General features: G+C 38.4%; 2 protein-coding genes and 1 non-coding gene across 32 annotated transcripts in view; 1 reads left to right on the top strand and 2 right to left on the bottom strand.

The window, feature by feature from the left end:
• The window catches only part of eya4 (EYA transcriptional coactivator and phosphatase 4), a 90,544-nt gene extending 89,109 nt beyond the window's left edge, over positions 1 to 1,435 (top strand). For all 30 annotated transcript variants that reach the window (XM_088625306.1, XM_088625311.1, XM_088625304.1 and 27 more), the window contains one exon: positions 584 to 1,435. In XM_088625306.1, the coding sequence (XP_088481432.1) occupies positions 584 to 664 (81 nt within the window). In that variant the 3' untranslated portion in view covers positions 665 to 1,435. The remainder of the gene's footprint in view (positions 1 to 583) is intronic.
• Positions 1,436 to 5,725: 4,290 nt separating this feature from the next.
• On the bottom strand, positions 5,726 to 9,479 carry rps12 (ribosomal protein S12). The gene is made up of 6 exons (XM_088625328.1): positions 9,380 to 9,479; positions 9,209 to 9,255; positions 8,660 to 8,776; positions 7,988 to 8,090; positions 6,935 to 7,036; positions 5,726 to 5,817 (listed from the first exon to the last, which is right to left on the bottom strand). Exons 2-6 carry the CDS (start codon positions 9,220 to 9,222, stop codon positions 5,755 to 5,757), a joined length of 399 nt encoding a protein of 132 aa, XP_088481454.1. The 5' UTR covers positions 9,223 to 9,255; positions 9,380 to 9,479; the 3' UTR covers positions 5,726 to 5,754.
• Positions 8,359 to 8,441, bottom strand: LOC148674756 (small nucleolar RNA SNORD100). Its single transcript, XR_015935615.1, has one exon. It is a non-coding gene; the product is annotated as a small nucleolar RNA SNORD100 (small nucleolar RNA).
• Positions 9,480 to 16,259: the final 6,780 nt, after the last annotated feature.

Below are 16,259 nucleotides of genomic sequence, written 5' to 3' on the forward strand. Positions count from 1 at the left end.
ACATAAACGTGAGAAGAGGGTTCCTAAAGACATGTACTGTAGCTTCTGGCATTTTGCCACAAAGGTGTAGCGAGAAAAAAAATAAAAAGCAAAAATCAGCCAGCCCTAGAATGTGCATTTTTGTTCCGTTTCAATTTTAGATTTTTTTTTTCAGCGTAGGCAATTTCACAAGCTAACCAAACTGAAAAGAAAGATTAAGGAATTTTTCCTTAAACCTTTTTTAAAGGTTTTAAAGTTCATTTGTCACAATATGAATAATATGAAGTAAGATGAAAGCACACCATGAATTTGCAGACTGTTTCCACTGGATACGCTGACCCTGCAGGTTGAAGTGCACATTTGGTTGTGATTCCGTTTCTTTTTTCATGTGTGCAGGGTGGCAGTGCATTTAGTTTAGAATATTGCATGTATTTATTTTCAAAGCTGTTACGGACACACGCGCAAAACCAGACTATCTTGCATGACACAACGGTGTGGGATTAAGATTTCTATTATTTGTCTGTTACAGAACGTATCCCGGGTAGGTATGGTCTTACAATAAAATGCGCTCTTTGTCAATTCTTAACCTTTGTTTCCAACACAGCACAACATGCCTTTCTGGAGGATATCAAGTCACTCAGACCTGCTGGCCTTGCACCAAGCACTGGAACTGGAGTACTTGTAATCATATCGTAACGCTGGAAGTCCTTTTTTTTATATTTAAAACAAAGTACACTGCAATTTGTTTTGTCTGTGATTTTGAACCTCTGGCTTTAAACTATGAATTGTCTTAAGAAGACAAGGACTCTTCTAAAAAAAAACAGGAGCATGGACTGCCAGATGAAATCCTGTTGTATATCAGATCTGTACGAGGTCTTACATTAATACATGATTTTTTTTTCTAAAGCATAGATGTGAAGGACAGTGCTGGTACACCCCAGATAAAACAAAGGTTTCCGATTCCTCAGTGGACAGTTTTGAAGTGACGGACTTCTTTGTTCTTTTACATTGACTGGACAGTGATTCACACTCCTCAAGATGGAATGTATCAACATTTTACATGAAACATATACCTACCTATCCCAGCAAAACTGGCAATAGAAATGCACTCCAAATATGATGACAATCAAACCTAGAACTAAAATTTGTGTAAATTATTTTACAGTTACTAGTTTAATGGGAAGTGATGTTTGTGAAAGAAAAAAACTGAATATGATCATCTTTTTGTAAGTTTTGGCGAGCAGAATGTGCATAATGAGTTGTTGTGCCTTAAAAAGAAAGTGTTTGTGTGTTACATTGTAATTTTGTTTAAAGAAAAAAAAATGTAGATAAAACTGTTTGTGATAATTTTTGACAAGACCAAATTTCAAAAGCATCAGATTTACAATTCTGATTTCAAAGCAGCATAAGCATCAGTTGGAGCAAAATAGCAAATAAAGGACAGTTTTGTGTTTTATTTGAATGTCAACTAATACGTCCTCCCTTTGAAATGTGGAAGTATTTACCAAGAGTATGTTCGGTATGCTACTTAAAGGTGATCTTGAATTGCGCCAAACTGCTGAGAGAATACTAAGGTGTGGATATAGATTTGTATCGAATCTTGTTTTAATCGGTTTCCATGCAAAATATATATTGGTTAAAACATCTATACTGAGCATCAAAAGACACGTCTATCTACAGTAAATTCACACTGTAATTGTAAGGAAAATACCTTTTTTGAGTAGCAGGTGTACTCGTGTTCTATTGAACAGGCATGACATAGGTTGAGATATTTTTGCTTATTAACATTTGTCATCAACAGGGGGCTTCTACTGTAAATGTCACAGATTAGTAGCATGTGTGGCCACCATTGAAAGCAATTCCAGCTGTACACCTGTGACATGCTTTGAACCAGGCGGCAAGTGCTGTCTTGTGGGATTCTGTCCCCTTCCTCTCTTACAGCCTGGACAAGCATGTGCCTGTTTCACTGGACTCCGAGCTCAGGATCCCACGCTTTTCCCCTGATCGTCCCTCAGATCTTCATCTGGGATTGAAGTGTGGCGAGCAGGACTTCCACAGCATACTGTAACTCCCATTCTCGTCTCATAAGAATGCTGTTTATTGCTCGAGCAGCGTGAGGCTGGATGCGGTCCTTTGAGAGTGCTGTCGGATCTGGATGAGCCCATAGGAAAGGCAGCGAGTAAGATTATAGAACCTGATCAGTATAGTCTCTAATGAGTACTTGGCTCCACTGCAGGGTTCTCGTGACGCGTGGCTCACACCACCTTATTCTGCTGTGTCTGTGAACACAGTTGAGAGAGCTGTCCCCCTGTGTGGTCACCTGGCCTGCAAGCCTCCTCCTCACAGCTGAGTTGCTGATCTGCAAGTGTGTGTAGCCGGTCATTTGTGATGTAGTGGAACCTGTAGCGTTAAAAGGATCAGAGAGATAGAGCCGTTGAAATCTGTGTGAGTTGCTGTGACTTTTTCTGGTCTTGAACTGTGTAAGACTGGAATGTCTTGCCAGATTAGAAATTGCTGTCTGTGAATGCCCCAGCTGGCAAGGAGCTACTGTATGTGCTGACCAAGCCCAAAATATCGAAAGCTTGAAGGTATTGTATTGTTGATAAGTAGGGCATATCAGTTCTTAAAGTGAAGCAAGTGTGTTACTGTTGGTCATGATCATGAATGATCAATTAATCACAATGACACCAAAAACATATGATCAATATCCAAAATCTATGTACTTCATTTTTCTAATATATGGGTTCATTTTTCTGATGCTCAGCATGTTCCAATACAATAAGTGAAAGTCACTGAGTTCAGAATCCTTTATCTATCCTTTTTGCTGATACCCCTAATTTGCCTTCATTCAATGTCTGCATTAGATTTTGGAGATCATAAATGTGTCTCAAATTCAACCAAATTGAGGCCTGTGGGATTTTGTATATTTTAATTTATGCCTTTCGGTTGTTCTTCACTGGATTGACATAATTTTTGTGGTAATAATGCAATCAGAAAAAATGTGCAGCATTTTAAATTCAATCCACACCACAGCATTGTATCATTAGTATTTCCTCCTTGGGTCTATTAATTTGACATCTTTGTATCTGGAAATTGAAAATACAGTAAAACCTCGGTTTGCGAGTTCTATATTTGCAATTTTGCCTATTTGCACAAAAAGTTTAGTTACCCTCTTTTCTGCATTTGCAGACTAAATATGCTCATTCAAATCTACTGTGCAGTAGATTAAATGGGCACCCACTTATACAGTATGCAGCATGTTCATCTCAAGGATCTACATGACCTGACCTGCATCAGTCTCTGTCAGAAAGACAGCTTGGTTAAAAGTTGTCAGGGGTTAGCAGAGCATCAGCAGTTATACTTTATTTAGTTTCCTTCAGGAAAGCATTAGATGTGTGTTGTATGTTGACAATGTTAATGTTATCAGTCACACCTGTATGTGATTCAGTGTTGTGCTGCAAAATTAAACATTAAATTAAAAAAAAAACTTACCATCAGTCAGTTCTCGTGTCTCATCGAAAAGGATTAAAAAAATTTAGAAGTAAGAATCTCAGGAGCAGGAGAATGCTTTGGTTGAGTACACTTAATTTAGTGTGCTGCAATAAACTTTATTATGGTACAGTAGTGCCACATTTATAATAGTAATAAAAACAAGAGGTGAAAAGACAAGAAAATGTGCAGTACTAAGAATGAAGGAGAAACTCTAACACAGTGAAAGCTATAATACCATAACAGTGATCTAATTTATTTGCATATGCATTATGGTAAGAATTACATAATTATTAAAAATACAATGACACTATTTCTGAAACAGTTAAGTTATAACCATAAAATTACTCCAGTAGTGCTTGTTGTAAGAGCTGTGGAATCACACCCCGTTTTCCCCATAAGGTATCAAGTGCCACATTCTTGAAGTGGCCAGTCACAGAGACTTCTAGGTAACTAATCCTCGCAAATACCAAGGTTTTACTGTAACAATAAAGGGCATCCATATGGGATACAGATGCGTGTCTGTGGAGCATTAACAGAAGACATCCGACATCAAAGGCACAGGCATCTGAAGGCCACTTTTGCCGATCTTCATGGGCATATAAACTCCAATGAAAAGTAATGATCTTCCACCACCTCTGGAAGCAGAATAACCAGACCCTCGTGGGAGCATTACACCAAGGAATATACAGTGTGATCCACATCAGATTTGTCAGAATGAAATGTGATGTATCTTTTAATATGGAATGATTAAAAAATATCACAAATACTCTAGTTTGTTTATACAGTGGCAAACAGTGAACCTGTATACCTACACAGAGCATTCCATAGGAGATAAGACCTTTTCTTCATGGACTTCCCAGATATAATCTTCTGTACATAAATGTGACCTAAAGCATAATAATCCAAGTATATTGGTTACTGAATCACATATACAGGTTTTAATGCCATCTTAAGGTGAGTGTATATTCTATATTTTACCTTATGTGGTAGTGCTTTACAAATCCTAAATCCTATGTCAATCCCAACATACCTTTTTAATAATCACCGAGTCCCCCATACAGGGTTGCAGCAAGACCAAGCGTAACACAGCAGGCAATGGATGCACGGTAGGATAAGCCCTAGGTAGTACTCCAGTTCATCAGAGGACACAGACACCATGGACAATATAGATGCCATTTAACCTAGAAAGGTTACCGATTTGTGTGAGGAAAGCAAAGGAACCATGGAGAGCCTACATGTGTGGTCATGAAATAAGAGCCCCAGACCAGATGCAAACTTAAATCCCCAAGAAGTCACCATGCTCATCCTAATATTGTAGTATTTGTCAAAATACTCAACTATTAAGACCACTTAACATCACAGCCAAGAGCAGTCACCAAAGGATTTATACATGGCATGACATGGCTTTAACATAACATACAACCCCATATGATCCAATATACCATTTCTCTTTAAAGATGTTTCATTACAGATTCTCTTAGGCTATTAGTAGTCTTAACAGACCACCATAAAAAACAAAGATGAATTCAGCCTGTGCAGCAGATTTGTTGCCCAGATCATTTATACAAAAATCATATTATTCCACAAACAACCATAACCTACTCACATCAGTCTTGTGTATTATTGGGGTATCACAAATCAAGTATTGATGAAAATGGGCAGCAAACCTTAGGCTTAGCAAAAAGTGGCAAACTAGGCTATACCCCATTTAACCTTTTCTGTTACAGGCCACACATGGAAGTATGGTACAGATATATTTTGATACACAAAATGGAAAAACACCAGCTGACATTAATTGTACTAAGTGTAGTGAAACATTTGGAATTCTGCACTGTGAACCTATAATGGATGAACAGATAGATAAAATCCCAAACACAGAACTTCTTCTGTAAACTGAAGGTTTTGTATGTATATATAGTTACAAGTTTTTCAAACCTCAGTTTTATCATTTAGGAAGATTTCAGTGGTGTGGTAAATCACAGCTAATTTTACACACATTTACAGATTAAGGTAGAGCCCTAAGCATATTGGCTTTAACTCAAGTGCCAATTTAAAATCGTGTAAATCCTCTTGGACAACAACTAAAAACCTGCGTTAAAATGTAAACTGCAGTAATAATGCAGCAAGAAACCAAATCAACTACTATGCAAGTGTCAAGGTTAAAACACGCAAATCAATATAGATCAAATAATCTCAAATGTATCTTCTTTTGTGTTTACTAGACCTTTTCAAGTTAAAGAAATAAACAAGTCCATTTCTGTTTCAGGCAACTTTATTCACACTTCATTTCTTGGCCTTAAAGTATTCTTCAATTACATCCTTGGCTTGAGACTCCTTGCCATAATCCTACAAGAGAAACAAACATTTTGAACTCTTAATTTGTGCAGTTCTTCAAGCAAAAAAAAAAGAATACACTTTAATAGTCACAAATTTAATTACTAAAAACTAACAGGAAATACGACTGGTTCATTTGAAGCACAATTTCACTTCTAAAGAGTTTTCTAACATCTACTGATGTTTTACAAAATTGAGGAAAGGTTTATCAAATCAAAAGCTTTAACACATACTCAGAAAACTTTCAGCTGTATTTAAATTCTACCTAGCCTGCAATAGATATCTAAAACAAGAACGCTACACAACTTAATGCTCTACTTATAGGGGGTTCAGGAAATAGTGGGCTACACTGCGATTCCCAGGATCTCTCCAGGTAACATGCAGAGGTGCAGCTTACAGCACAGTTCCAATGCACAGGAATTTGAGGTTGAAGTTTAATACTGAAAAGTTACATCTGCCATGCTAACTGTATCTTAACACAGTAAATGTTAGTGCTCTAGATGTTTGTAATAGAATTCAAGAATGCCTTTTTAGAAGCTCATGTTAAACAAAAAAAATCAAATCCAATATAGGTATGCATAGTTCCAATCTCAAACTTTCGTAAGTAAAAAAACTCTAGGATATGAAAGTGTGTTTAATTGGACCATAATAATGGATGAACAATCTACTTTATCACTGTTCCTTCCACAATACAACTAGTCATCACCCCCCTTCAGAGATGAATAAAATTCTACCTAATGGAGGTATAATGAATACAGTAATGTGACAAATGACTAACATTTATCTGTTGCCATTATTAGGGACCTCAAAAACAACAAACCGTTTCTGAGGCTCGTAATGTGGCAATTTCTTTTAGCCAGAAGTATCACAGCTGCCTGGCATGATGGGCTCAGGCACCTGCATTCGCTTGGCTCTCTCCTAGCCACTGACCAGACCACACTGTTCTATTACACAGCTGGAAATAAAGGAGCAAATTTAAGTGTCTAGCCCTGGAAGGCTGGTGAGCCTGCATGTTTGCTGCCTTAACTTGAGCAACTGACCGGCTTCTCCCAAAGACCTTGAAAACCCACAGCCAGACCGCCTCCCCAGGACCAGGGCTGTTCACCTTCGACCTCAGCTGAAGACTCACCTTGATGACAACGCAACTGCAGCCAACAACCTTGCGAGGCTTGCCCTCTCTGTCGATTTTGCAGAGGCCTACCCATTCACCGAGCTTCTTGTTGTCATCAACCTGAAAGGAGCAAGAACAACAGTTCCAGTTATCACTATACTCCACCTTCCCAAAAAGCACCCTGAGAAATGACTAACACACGGAATTCAACGAAGGGAGCCACACTATCATGGATACAGTACAGTAATCGTCACTACCAAACCCCGAACAGCCCAGCCAATGTGTAACTAGAAGCTACATCAAAAATTAATTCATGATTCTACTAAAAGCACCATTGTTAAAATAGGCAATACACTTCCGTTTATTTGAATAAAAAAAAAAACAGTGCAACAGTTGAAGAACTGAACTGCATGTTTTCAGTATATCAAATACAGGATATTATAGACAACAGTACTAATTAAATCAAGGAAACAAGGTTTTAACATCCTAAATCACATCCTAATGCACATTAAAAGGTTTAAAACATTCTTTTCAAATCACAAAAAAAATCCAATGAGCTAGATGGGTCAAATCACCTTCTCTTTGCAATCACTTATGTTCACAGATGTTAGCTGACACTTTTAAGGGGTGTTGCTTGGCAGCAATACTTGACAGACTTGTCATTCTGTAATAAACTACCTGTAACCTCACAGGTTTAACTACCGGTCACACTATACTGAATAAATAAGAGCAACGGTAACCTGACTGGACCTAAATTTACCATAAATTCTGATTTTTGTAGAACATTACTACAGCATCTATACAAGTATAGATAGTGATGAGATTTAGCAGTGATGAGGCTAACTAACCTCTTCCCATCACTGCATTAAATTATGGACGCTTAACATTTTACCAGACCGTTAGCTCATTAATAACTAACGATCACATAGTTATACAATCGCCTCCCCTTGACCATCAACTCTACTTGAACCAGTGTATTCAGCAAATCGGTGCCACTTCTCACAAGATGCCGCGCTAGCACAAACTGCTCTGCCTCAGTACTCCTCCCCAGCAGGCAAGGCCGAACGGTACCTTGATCAGGTTGATCTGGTGCTCGGCGCACAGGGCCTCCACAAGCTTCACGTACATGGGCTCATCGCAGTTGCCGGCGAGAACGCAGAGGTGGGCCTGGCGCCTGCACGGGAGAGAAAGTACAAGCTGCTTTCATCACAGGAGAGGAGCAGCTAGCGCAAGCGGAGGGGAACATGGGGAGTGAAACACGAACGCACCAATCCCACTCTCAAGCCAACAGGTTTTAGACTCGTGTCAGAACTTGGAAAGCCCAATAAAGTTGTACTGCAGCGCCAATACAGGATCTGGAAAGCTGCCCAAGGCCGCTATCGCTTAAACTGAAGACGAACTCCCAGAAAACACTAAGAGGCCTCACCTACCGGGTGGTTAACTGCATCTCAGACAAAATTGGGTAACGATGGCTATCCTCCTCACAGAATTCAGTAGAGGGAGCCAAATCATCATCAAAGATGCAACAACCATCTGTCTAGCAACCTGAGCCTGGTCTACAGAAACATCAGCGCTAAATCTGAACCTCAACAATTTCGATTAGCCGAATTTGAGGATCAAATTTTTAATCAAAAAGGAGAACCTACTAAAACAGCTATTGCATATTCTGTACATGAATAATCTCAGTCTCGGTCGGCCTCAAATGAAGAACTCTCTTTATACTGCGGACCGGGGAAGACTTACTTGTCCAGCGCCTTTGCGGCTTCGCGGATCCCGCGGGCTAAGCCATCATGGATGAGTGCGGTCTTGAGCACTTCCTGGAGAGCGGTGTTAACATCCATCACACCTCCAGCAGCAATGCTTTACCCCCGGGGGTGAAGGAGAAGGAAACAGGTCACCATGACTTGAACTGCACAAGACAGTCGCCGGGACCGCGCCGAACACGTGTGCACAGCTACTGGCGTGTCAGAAAGGGGATCTCACTCATGATTGCGAGTGAAGGGGTATCCGACTAAAGAAGAACAATCATCACACACGAGCCGTAGCTTCAGTAAAACCCCTATTCCTGACTTCAGACGCTTTAACATCCAGACGTGCTGTTACAGGCAAAGTTCATGAACCGCAGATCTATGGTACTTCTGAAGTCCTGGGGACTTTCGATTTGAGCTTCTACCCAATTAACACCACCTGAAGCTTTCAATTACACAGGTAAATATTTAAAATATAAATTAAAAACCCGCCTAAATCTAAACTGGGGACTTGCCCAGAAAGTGAAATTTATAGTGAACTTACCCTTCCTCGGCCATTGTAGATTAACGGTGGATGTTGGACCTAAATTACTGCAATATAAGAATACATCGGTGCATCTGTTATTGCCCATGTTCGATGGAAAATCTTTCCGATGTTAAAAGAAAGGATGCTTTTGATTTTATATGGATATCGAACAGACGCACAAAAACTCACCCTCACCTCCTCTCTGACAGCGGAAAAAGAGGGCGTCACATTTCGACGTCATTAGCTTAAACCCTCAGTCTGGAAGGACCTCAAGAGGGCAAGTGCTTAAGGTGTCCACTTTATTGCCTGAAATTTAGAACTAAAAAATAAACAATTAAAACTATATTAAATAGATTATCCACTGCTGTGTGCTCACCTTTAGAAAGCACATAAAATATTTAGGATAAAAATGACGATGTTATGAACAGTAAGAATTTATCAGTTGAGTAAAATCAACTGACCGAAACCGTTTCAGTTATATTTTTAATAACACTAAAAGCTGTACTTTCTTTAAGTAAATTGTAGGTTTGCTGCATATACTGGTTTGTATCATGAATTGTAACTATTTCCAGGTCGTAATGTTATCTACCACCAGCTACTGCTGTGAAGGGTATAAATATATATCCACTTATGCCAGTAGGTGGCGGGATAGTTCTGCACTAAAAAAGTTTTAGGAGTTGTAAAATAAAACTCATTCTGACATTTTTAATGTATATCCCTAAACCATACAAATAATATCACTGTCAAGCATATATTATCTTAAAACTATTATACCTAAGTAAATAACACTCGGAGATGCAAGGTTCTTCAAATATATTATAAAATACAATATCTTTAAAGGCAAAACATGAATTTGATCTTCATGAAGCACGGGAAATGCAAATCTGTGTGGAGGAAGGTGTTGTCATTCAATACTGCCAGTCTCAGGAGTGTCACTTATGGATTTAAAGACCATAATCTCAATTATGTGGAGTTTGTAAGCTCCTGTTTACTCCCGCGGTCCAAAGAGATGCTAATGGGTTAATTAATTTCTGAGCAAATTTGCCCTGGTGTGAATGTGTCTGTGTGTACCCTGTGATGGACTGGTGTCCTTTCCAAGGTGTATTCTGTCTTGTGCCCGTTGCTTCCTGGGTTAAACCCAGCCACCCTACATAGTATAGGATCCCCCTGCAGCCCTTTACTGGAAAAGCAGAGTAGCAAATGGATGAAACGATGTAATAACTGTAATGAACTCTCTTTGCACTGGACCAGTTTTAATAAGTCTGAAGTGAGGTAATAACCACTGAAACATTTTTTGATTTAATAGGAGAAAAAGAGTTATGTTTTAATGAGAAAACCTAAATGGTACATTTTACAGTTCCCAGAAAAACTTGGCTGCTACAGGCTGGTTTTTGGCTGATGAGACCATCAACAGAGGGCAAAACAATGACCTCCAAGTGTTACTTCTGTTGCCTTTTCTGTATGACTTTTCATAGACAATTAACTTTCATAGTAAGTCGTAACCCTATTGAAATAAACAGCTCATATTGTCTAAATCTTTTTACTATGGCACAACTAGCAAAAGGGGCTTCATTTATATTGCAGAACATATAAGATCACCGCACACTCAGTAGTGATGTATTAAAATTAAGGCTTCAGTAAGAAAAAAACTACTTAAGTTGTATGAAGTCCCTCTAAATCTTGAAAGAATTCTTTAGATTTAGAATTCTTTAGTGCTGCCCAGAAATTTGGTTTTAATACAGCAAAAGAAAAAAGATGGAGCAAACATACAACCATGCAATATTTAATGAAAAGATGAAAAGTCAAGCAAAACACACACACACACATACGCATAAACATTAACCTTGCATGTAACAAACAGAATTGTAGAAGAAATGCTCATGGGAAGCTAAATCACTGAAGGGGGAAAAGTTCAAAGTTTGTATTACAGTGGGAAAGAAGCAGGCAGCATTTTCCTGAAGGTAGGAGTTAAAAAAAGATTATGAGCTGGAATCGAAGGGTCTGAAATAATCTTATAAGCACGACTGGAGGTTTGCCTTGTGTAAAGGATTGAAATGGAAGGAAATTCACAGCCTATTATTTTTGAGGCTTTGGACACAATCCTTTCCAGTTTTCCTTTTGTAAAACTGTCCGAATAGTAATCTTTGATTTAAGCTGTTGCAGTACTTTAAAGTATGGTTGGGTAAAAAGTGTTGTTGATTCACGTAGTGTTTTTTTTCGGTTGCTGTGCCTTCTCAATTAGATGATCTGTGTTGGTGCTCAATTTAAGATTGGTGCTTACAGTATGTATGGAATTTGTAGTCACTATACTGTAGCATGAGAAGTTCTACAGTATGTTCTGGACATGATTTCTCTATTTTTTTATGCATTGAGCTGAATGTCATCAGAACACTGCTTTGTTGCCCAGTCAATCACCTTTTGGTATCGAGCCTCATTATTATCAGAGCTAAGGCCAACAACAGCAGTATCATCTGCATAGGTAAAAATATTACGGGGTCTACCCAAGATGTGAAGTTGAACAGGATATAAAAAGTGAAAAAAAACACAGCCTTTGGGAGTACCTGTGCTAAAAGTCAGAGGGCAAAATGTTCTGTTATTCACATTGACTGTATTAAGGCAGGAGATCTTTGAAAATTTATTTAAACAGTTATTAGAGTGGATACTTTGAAACCATGAGGCACTTTCAGCATAAGTGAAGTATTATAAATATCACACCTGAAAAAGGCTCCACAGCCAAAACATTGTGTCTTCTTTCTTCTCTTTTCAGCATGGAATAAACCTATTATTTGTTCCTATTAGAAATATCGCTGAACACAGGAGCTAGTTGGTTGGTACAGTGGCTGAGGGTGCAGCTGACAGACTGACTGGACCTGTGGATTTTCTTTAATTTTGTTTTTTTGAAAGTTTGAAAGTTGCTCTTATTTTTTCCCCAATGTGAGTGGAGAGGAGACTGTCTCAGATGGTAAAGAAGGAGTCCTCCAATCAAGTTTCTCAGAGCAACCCACCTGATCAATTTCTAAGGAAAATGGTGTCTGAATTAATTTACAATACTCAGTCAAAATATTGCAAAAATGTAACTGCCTGGAGAGAGTATTGGTGAAAGAATTGTGATTGAAAGTGCAATGTTTTTTTCTTTAGATGCACAGCTGATACCCATCTCCCTACAGTTGTTAGGAAACCAAGCTTTAAGTACTGATATAGAGTATATATCTCTTCTGCGGTTTGTATGGTCTATATGCAAACTAGTCTCAATAATTTAAAATCTGTGGGGGGAAAAAATATTTCAGTGAGTTGGTTAATATTTTTATTAGGATTAGGAATCTTTCAACCATATCTGTAACTTGTCTCAGTCTTTTAATTTCAGGTCATTTGAAATTGAAAGACTGAGTGGTATGTAAACATGTAAATCATAATAAACATACAAATCACCAGTTACAACACAATTGTACAGAGGACTTCCATTAAACTGCCTGTTCAATAAGCAGCAGAAAACAATGGATGTGCTGGTACCCTCAGTTAGAGAACATCTGAAGGCTGGAGGAAAAGCACAACCAGATATACAGTAAATACCCAAAAAATCACCCAGAAAGTAATTCTCTCCTCTTCTCTTGGTGAAATATTTTGAAGAAAAGTAAAACGAACAAAATTAGCAGATTTATTGCATGTGTGCTCTTCTTTCATGTTTCAGCCTTGAAATATTCATTGTTGTCTAGAGATAATTATTTCTTTAAAAATATGCAGAATTATTTTCTGGGATATCCTCAGACACTAGATTCACAGTACCTGTGGAAAGGACCTTGCGTTCACTTTTAAAGATTGAAATTATTAATGTCGTTATACACTATATTAATGCAATTTCATCTTCGATTGTTTTTAAGTTACACATTATTATTAACATTATAGTTTTAATAAGAAATTATGAAAATTAAGGAACAAGTAATAGGTTTATTCCATGCTGAAAAGAGAAGAAAGAAAACACAATGTTTCAGCTGTGGAGCCTTCTTAGAGGTGTGATCTAAGCCTATTACTCGTTCCTTTGCAGCCTACGCACGCTGACGCGGCTACCCACCTGAACTACTTATGAAAATTAAGCCTACAAAGAAGTAGGAATGAAAAAAAATAAGCGAAGTTGACAGTGAGCAGCGGCAATAATTATGAACCAAGTACTGTATACTGTACATTGAAGGAAGTCAAAGACTTGCTGTATTTTATCAATGTTTTAGTATAAACAAATGCATACAAATACTGTAAGTAAACCACTAGGCCTGGTAAAAGTACATGGGTGTTACTGGAACGATAAAGTGCAAACATGAATTATTTCATGGGCATGATGAATGACACATTCTGCAGTTAACTGTTTTTAAATCCACAGTATTGTAAAAAAAAAAACTAAAACGGTGTTTATTTACTTCAGTTAACAATAAAACCTAAAACAGTATTAACAGTCTCTTTCTTGGTCATATTAAATAAGAGAAACATAAGCCTGTCACAATGTTATACAGTAGATTACAGTTCCTTTTTTCTGAATCACTGCAATAGTTTATTTGACTGGCACTGGTGTTTACCAAGACAACATGTGGGTACAGACTAGCATCTCAAGGTCAAGCCCTTCCTGTATGAAATACAATCCAAAGGGAGTTCTAGCTACCAGCAGGCCAATACGCCTCTCTCACAAAGTGCAGTTTGAAGAGCAGTCCTCTCCTCAAAAGAGTTCACTATCAACAAGCAAACCTCCTGCCCACAACACTGCATAATACGACAGCACTGATCCAGTCTGTGCAACAGCTGCCTAGTCAGACAGTGACATAGCCTAGATTTCAACCTGAAACCCTCAAGGCTCAATGCTAGGACAGATCCTGCCCCCTCATCAAAAAGACCTTTATTGTATAAAATACCCAAAAGCCTGACAGGATTTTAACTTGTCTGTGGGTACAGTGGCTATCAAAAGCATTCACCTGCCATTGAACTTTTTCACGTTATTATGTTACAATATGGAATCATTAAGTATCTGATTGGGTGCCTCTAACAAATATTGACTCAAGTACTGTGACAGAAAATGTGACAAAGTCCAAGGGGGGGTGAATACTTTCAATAGCTATGTTTTTGTTCATTTGATTTGACAGAGATAATTTGGGCTTTAAGGGAAGATCCAGGAGAAAACAAAAGTGTAACAGTCTGTACCAAACTATAGACCAGAACACATTATGGACTGGTTAGAATATGGCAAAAATAGTCTCATAAATCCACAGGCTGCAATTATTCCACCTTCATAAATTTAATCTAGAGTCCCCTTCCTCAATTATTAAATACTGTACCTTTGACTACTGTAGCTAGTTGGGGGTATACAGTATAAAGGCATATTATATAATAAGTAAACAAGACAGGTTTCTCAATGAAATATTAGTAGTGTTACTTTGCCTCTTACTGTGTCACATCGGAGTATACTCTGATCCCAGGATATGAAAAACTCCATATCCCTTCTTACCTTGTAATGAGAACATCTGCAGTTTCCTTGAGGGCTGGAAATTCAAGTACCAGGATCTACTGTATGGGGCTATCAAGGACCAACTTACAGTTTCACTAGGCTGATTTAGTGCAGCTGTTTGCCATCATTCCTGAGGTCCTGTGTATATATAAGGCTGCATCAAACCCAGCTCCAGGTCTCTCACTGGAGACTTATTAAGACTAATGCTGGGGGAGCACGACTTTAGGAAAATGGCAAAAAAAAGGAGAGATGAAAGAACTATAAAGGAAATGGTTGCACCCTAAAGGTTTGCACTGTATGAAAGTGAAACATGACCTTGAACAGACAGAAAAAGGAATGAGGTTAGATGTGCATGTGGTGCAAGTCAGCTAGGCACTATGGGGGGGGGGGGAGCTAGGGATTTTGTTTCCTTTTCACTTGCTACTTTTCAATGTAGCAACCACTTGTAAAGAAGCACAGTCATAACTACAGACATTTCTCACTCAAAAAATCCTCAGGCAAAGTCGAGGTTCTTCTATTATGTCATACAAGTGGAAAGAACCAGCCTGTATTAAGGAGTCACACTTTAGACAACAGTGTACAGCATCCAGTAGGTGCTGCTGTGAGCTCAGAAATACATAAAAATGTGATAGTCACATGTCAGAACTTATCAGAACGTAACAGCTATTTTATCATTTTTTTTATTTTAGAGCCTAACACAAAGAACATTTCTTTAGAGTGGTTAATTTACTGATGGCCAGTGTGCAGTCCGATTACTGTACTTAAGATATTACAGAATAGCTAGAAATAAGGATGAAACAAGACATTATGATTAAACTCACATTAACAATGAAATCACACAAAGTCTTCCACATGCTGACTTATACCATTTTAGTTTAGGTTAAACTTTTGTAATTGAAGGGTAACCCCCAACAGGTCTACCTATATTTTTTTCTGGGCCAGATGAGCCCTCAAGTCTCTCAAAATGGCAAAGTAATTTCTCACATCTTCACCTGATCTCCACCTGATCTTCCACCATGAATTAGGGCAGCTGATGCATAATGGCTGCCTTGCGTGACTCAGGTGGGTGCTGCACTACAGTGCAGGATGAAATGTGTCCCTTCCTATATGTAAAGAGCTTTGGGATGAAATGCAAGCCACTACGGTGTTCCCATGTAGTAGAGCATCTTAAGGGTTAAAAGGGTGGTGGAATCAGGATATAGTAGCAGTCTCTATACCAGTCTTCTGTGACAAGGTCCTTCTGTAGTGTCCTTCTGAGCCCCTAACAATCCTTACACAATGTGGGGGCTAGATGAGCGACTAATATTGTATTTATTCACCTTAAATATTTTATTTACCCATTGTACCCATTGCCTTTATACCTTACACTCTGATTAAACACACCGTTTAATAAACGAGGACAGAGGAAATTAAAAATTAATATTCTTAAACTAAATTCAAGCATGGACAATATTGCTGCATATTGATTTATGAGACTTCTTTTGCCACATTCTGTTTCCAGCCCAATGAGTACTGCATCTCACCTAGAGGTAGACACTTCCTGTTTGCTTAGGAAGTTACAATGTAACAGTATTATAACAATGG

The sequence above is a fragment of the Lepisosteus platostomus genome, chromosome 3, assembly GCF_059453375.1.
Source record: "Lepisosteus platostomus isolate fLepPlt1 chromosome 3, fLepPlt1.hap1, whole genome shotgun sequence".
NCBI classification, from domain to species: domain Eukaryota; kingdom Metazoa; phylum Chordata; class Actinopteri; order Semionotiformes; family Lepisosteidae; genus Lepisosteus; species Lepisosteus platostomus.

Bases quoted from the DNA above. Each gene is read 5' to 3' on its own strand.
- rps12 (XM_088625328.1), bottom strand. The intron at 8,091-8,659 runs GTAAGTCTTCCC...TCTCCCGTGCAG, and splicing joins GCCGCAAAGGCGCTGGACAA to GCGCCAGGCCCACCTCTGCG. The intron at 7,037-7,987 runs GTACCGTTCGGC...TGCTCCTTTCAG, and splicing joins ACCAGATCAACCTGATCAAG to GTTGATGACAACAAGAAGCT.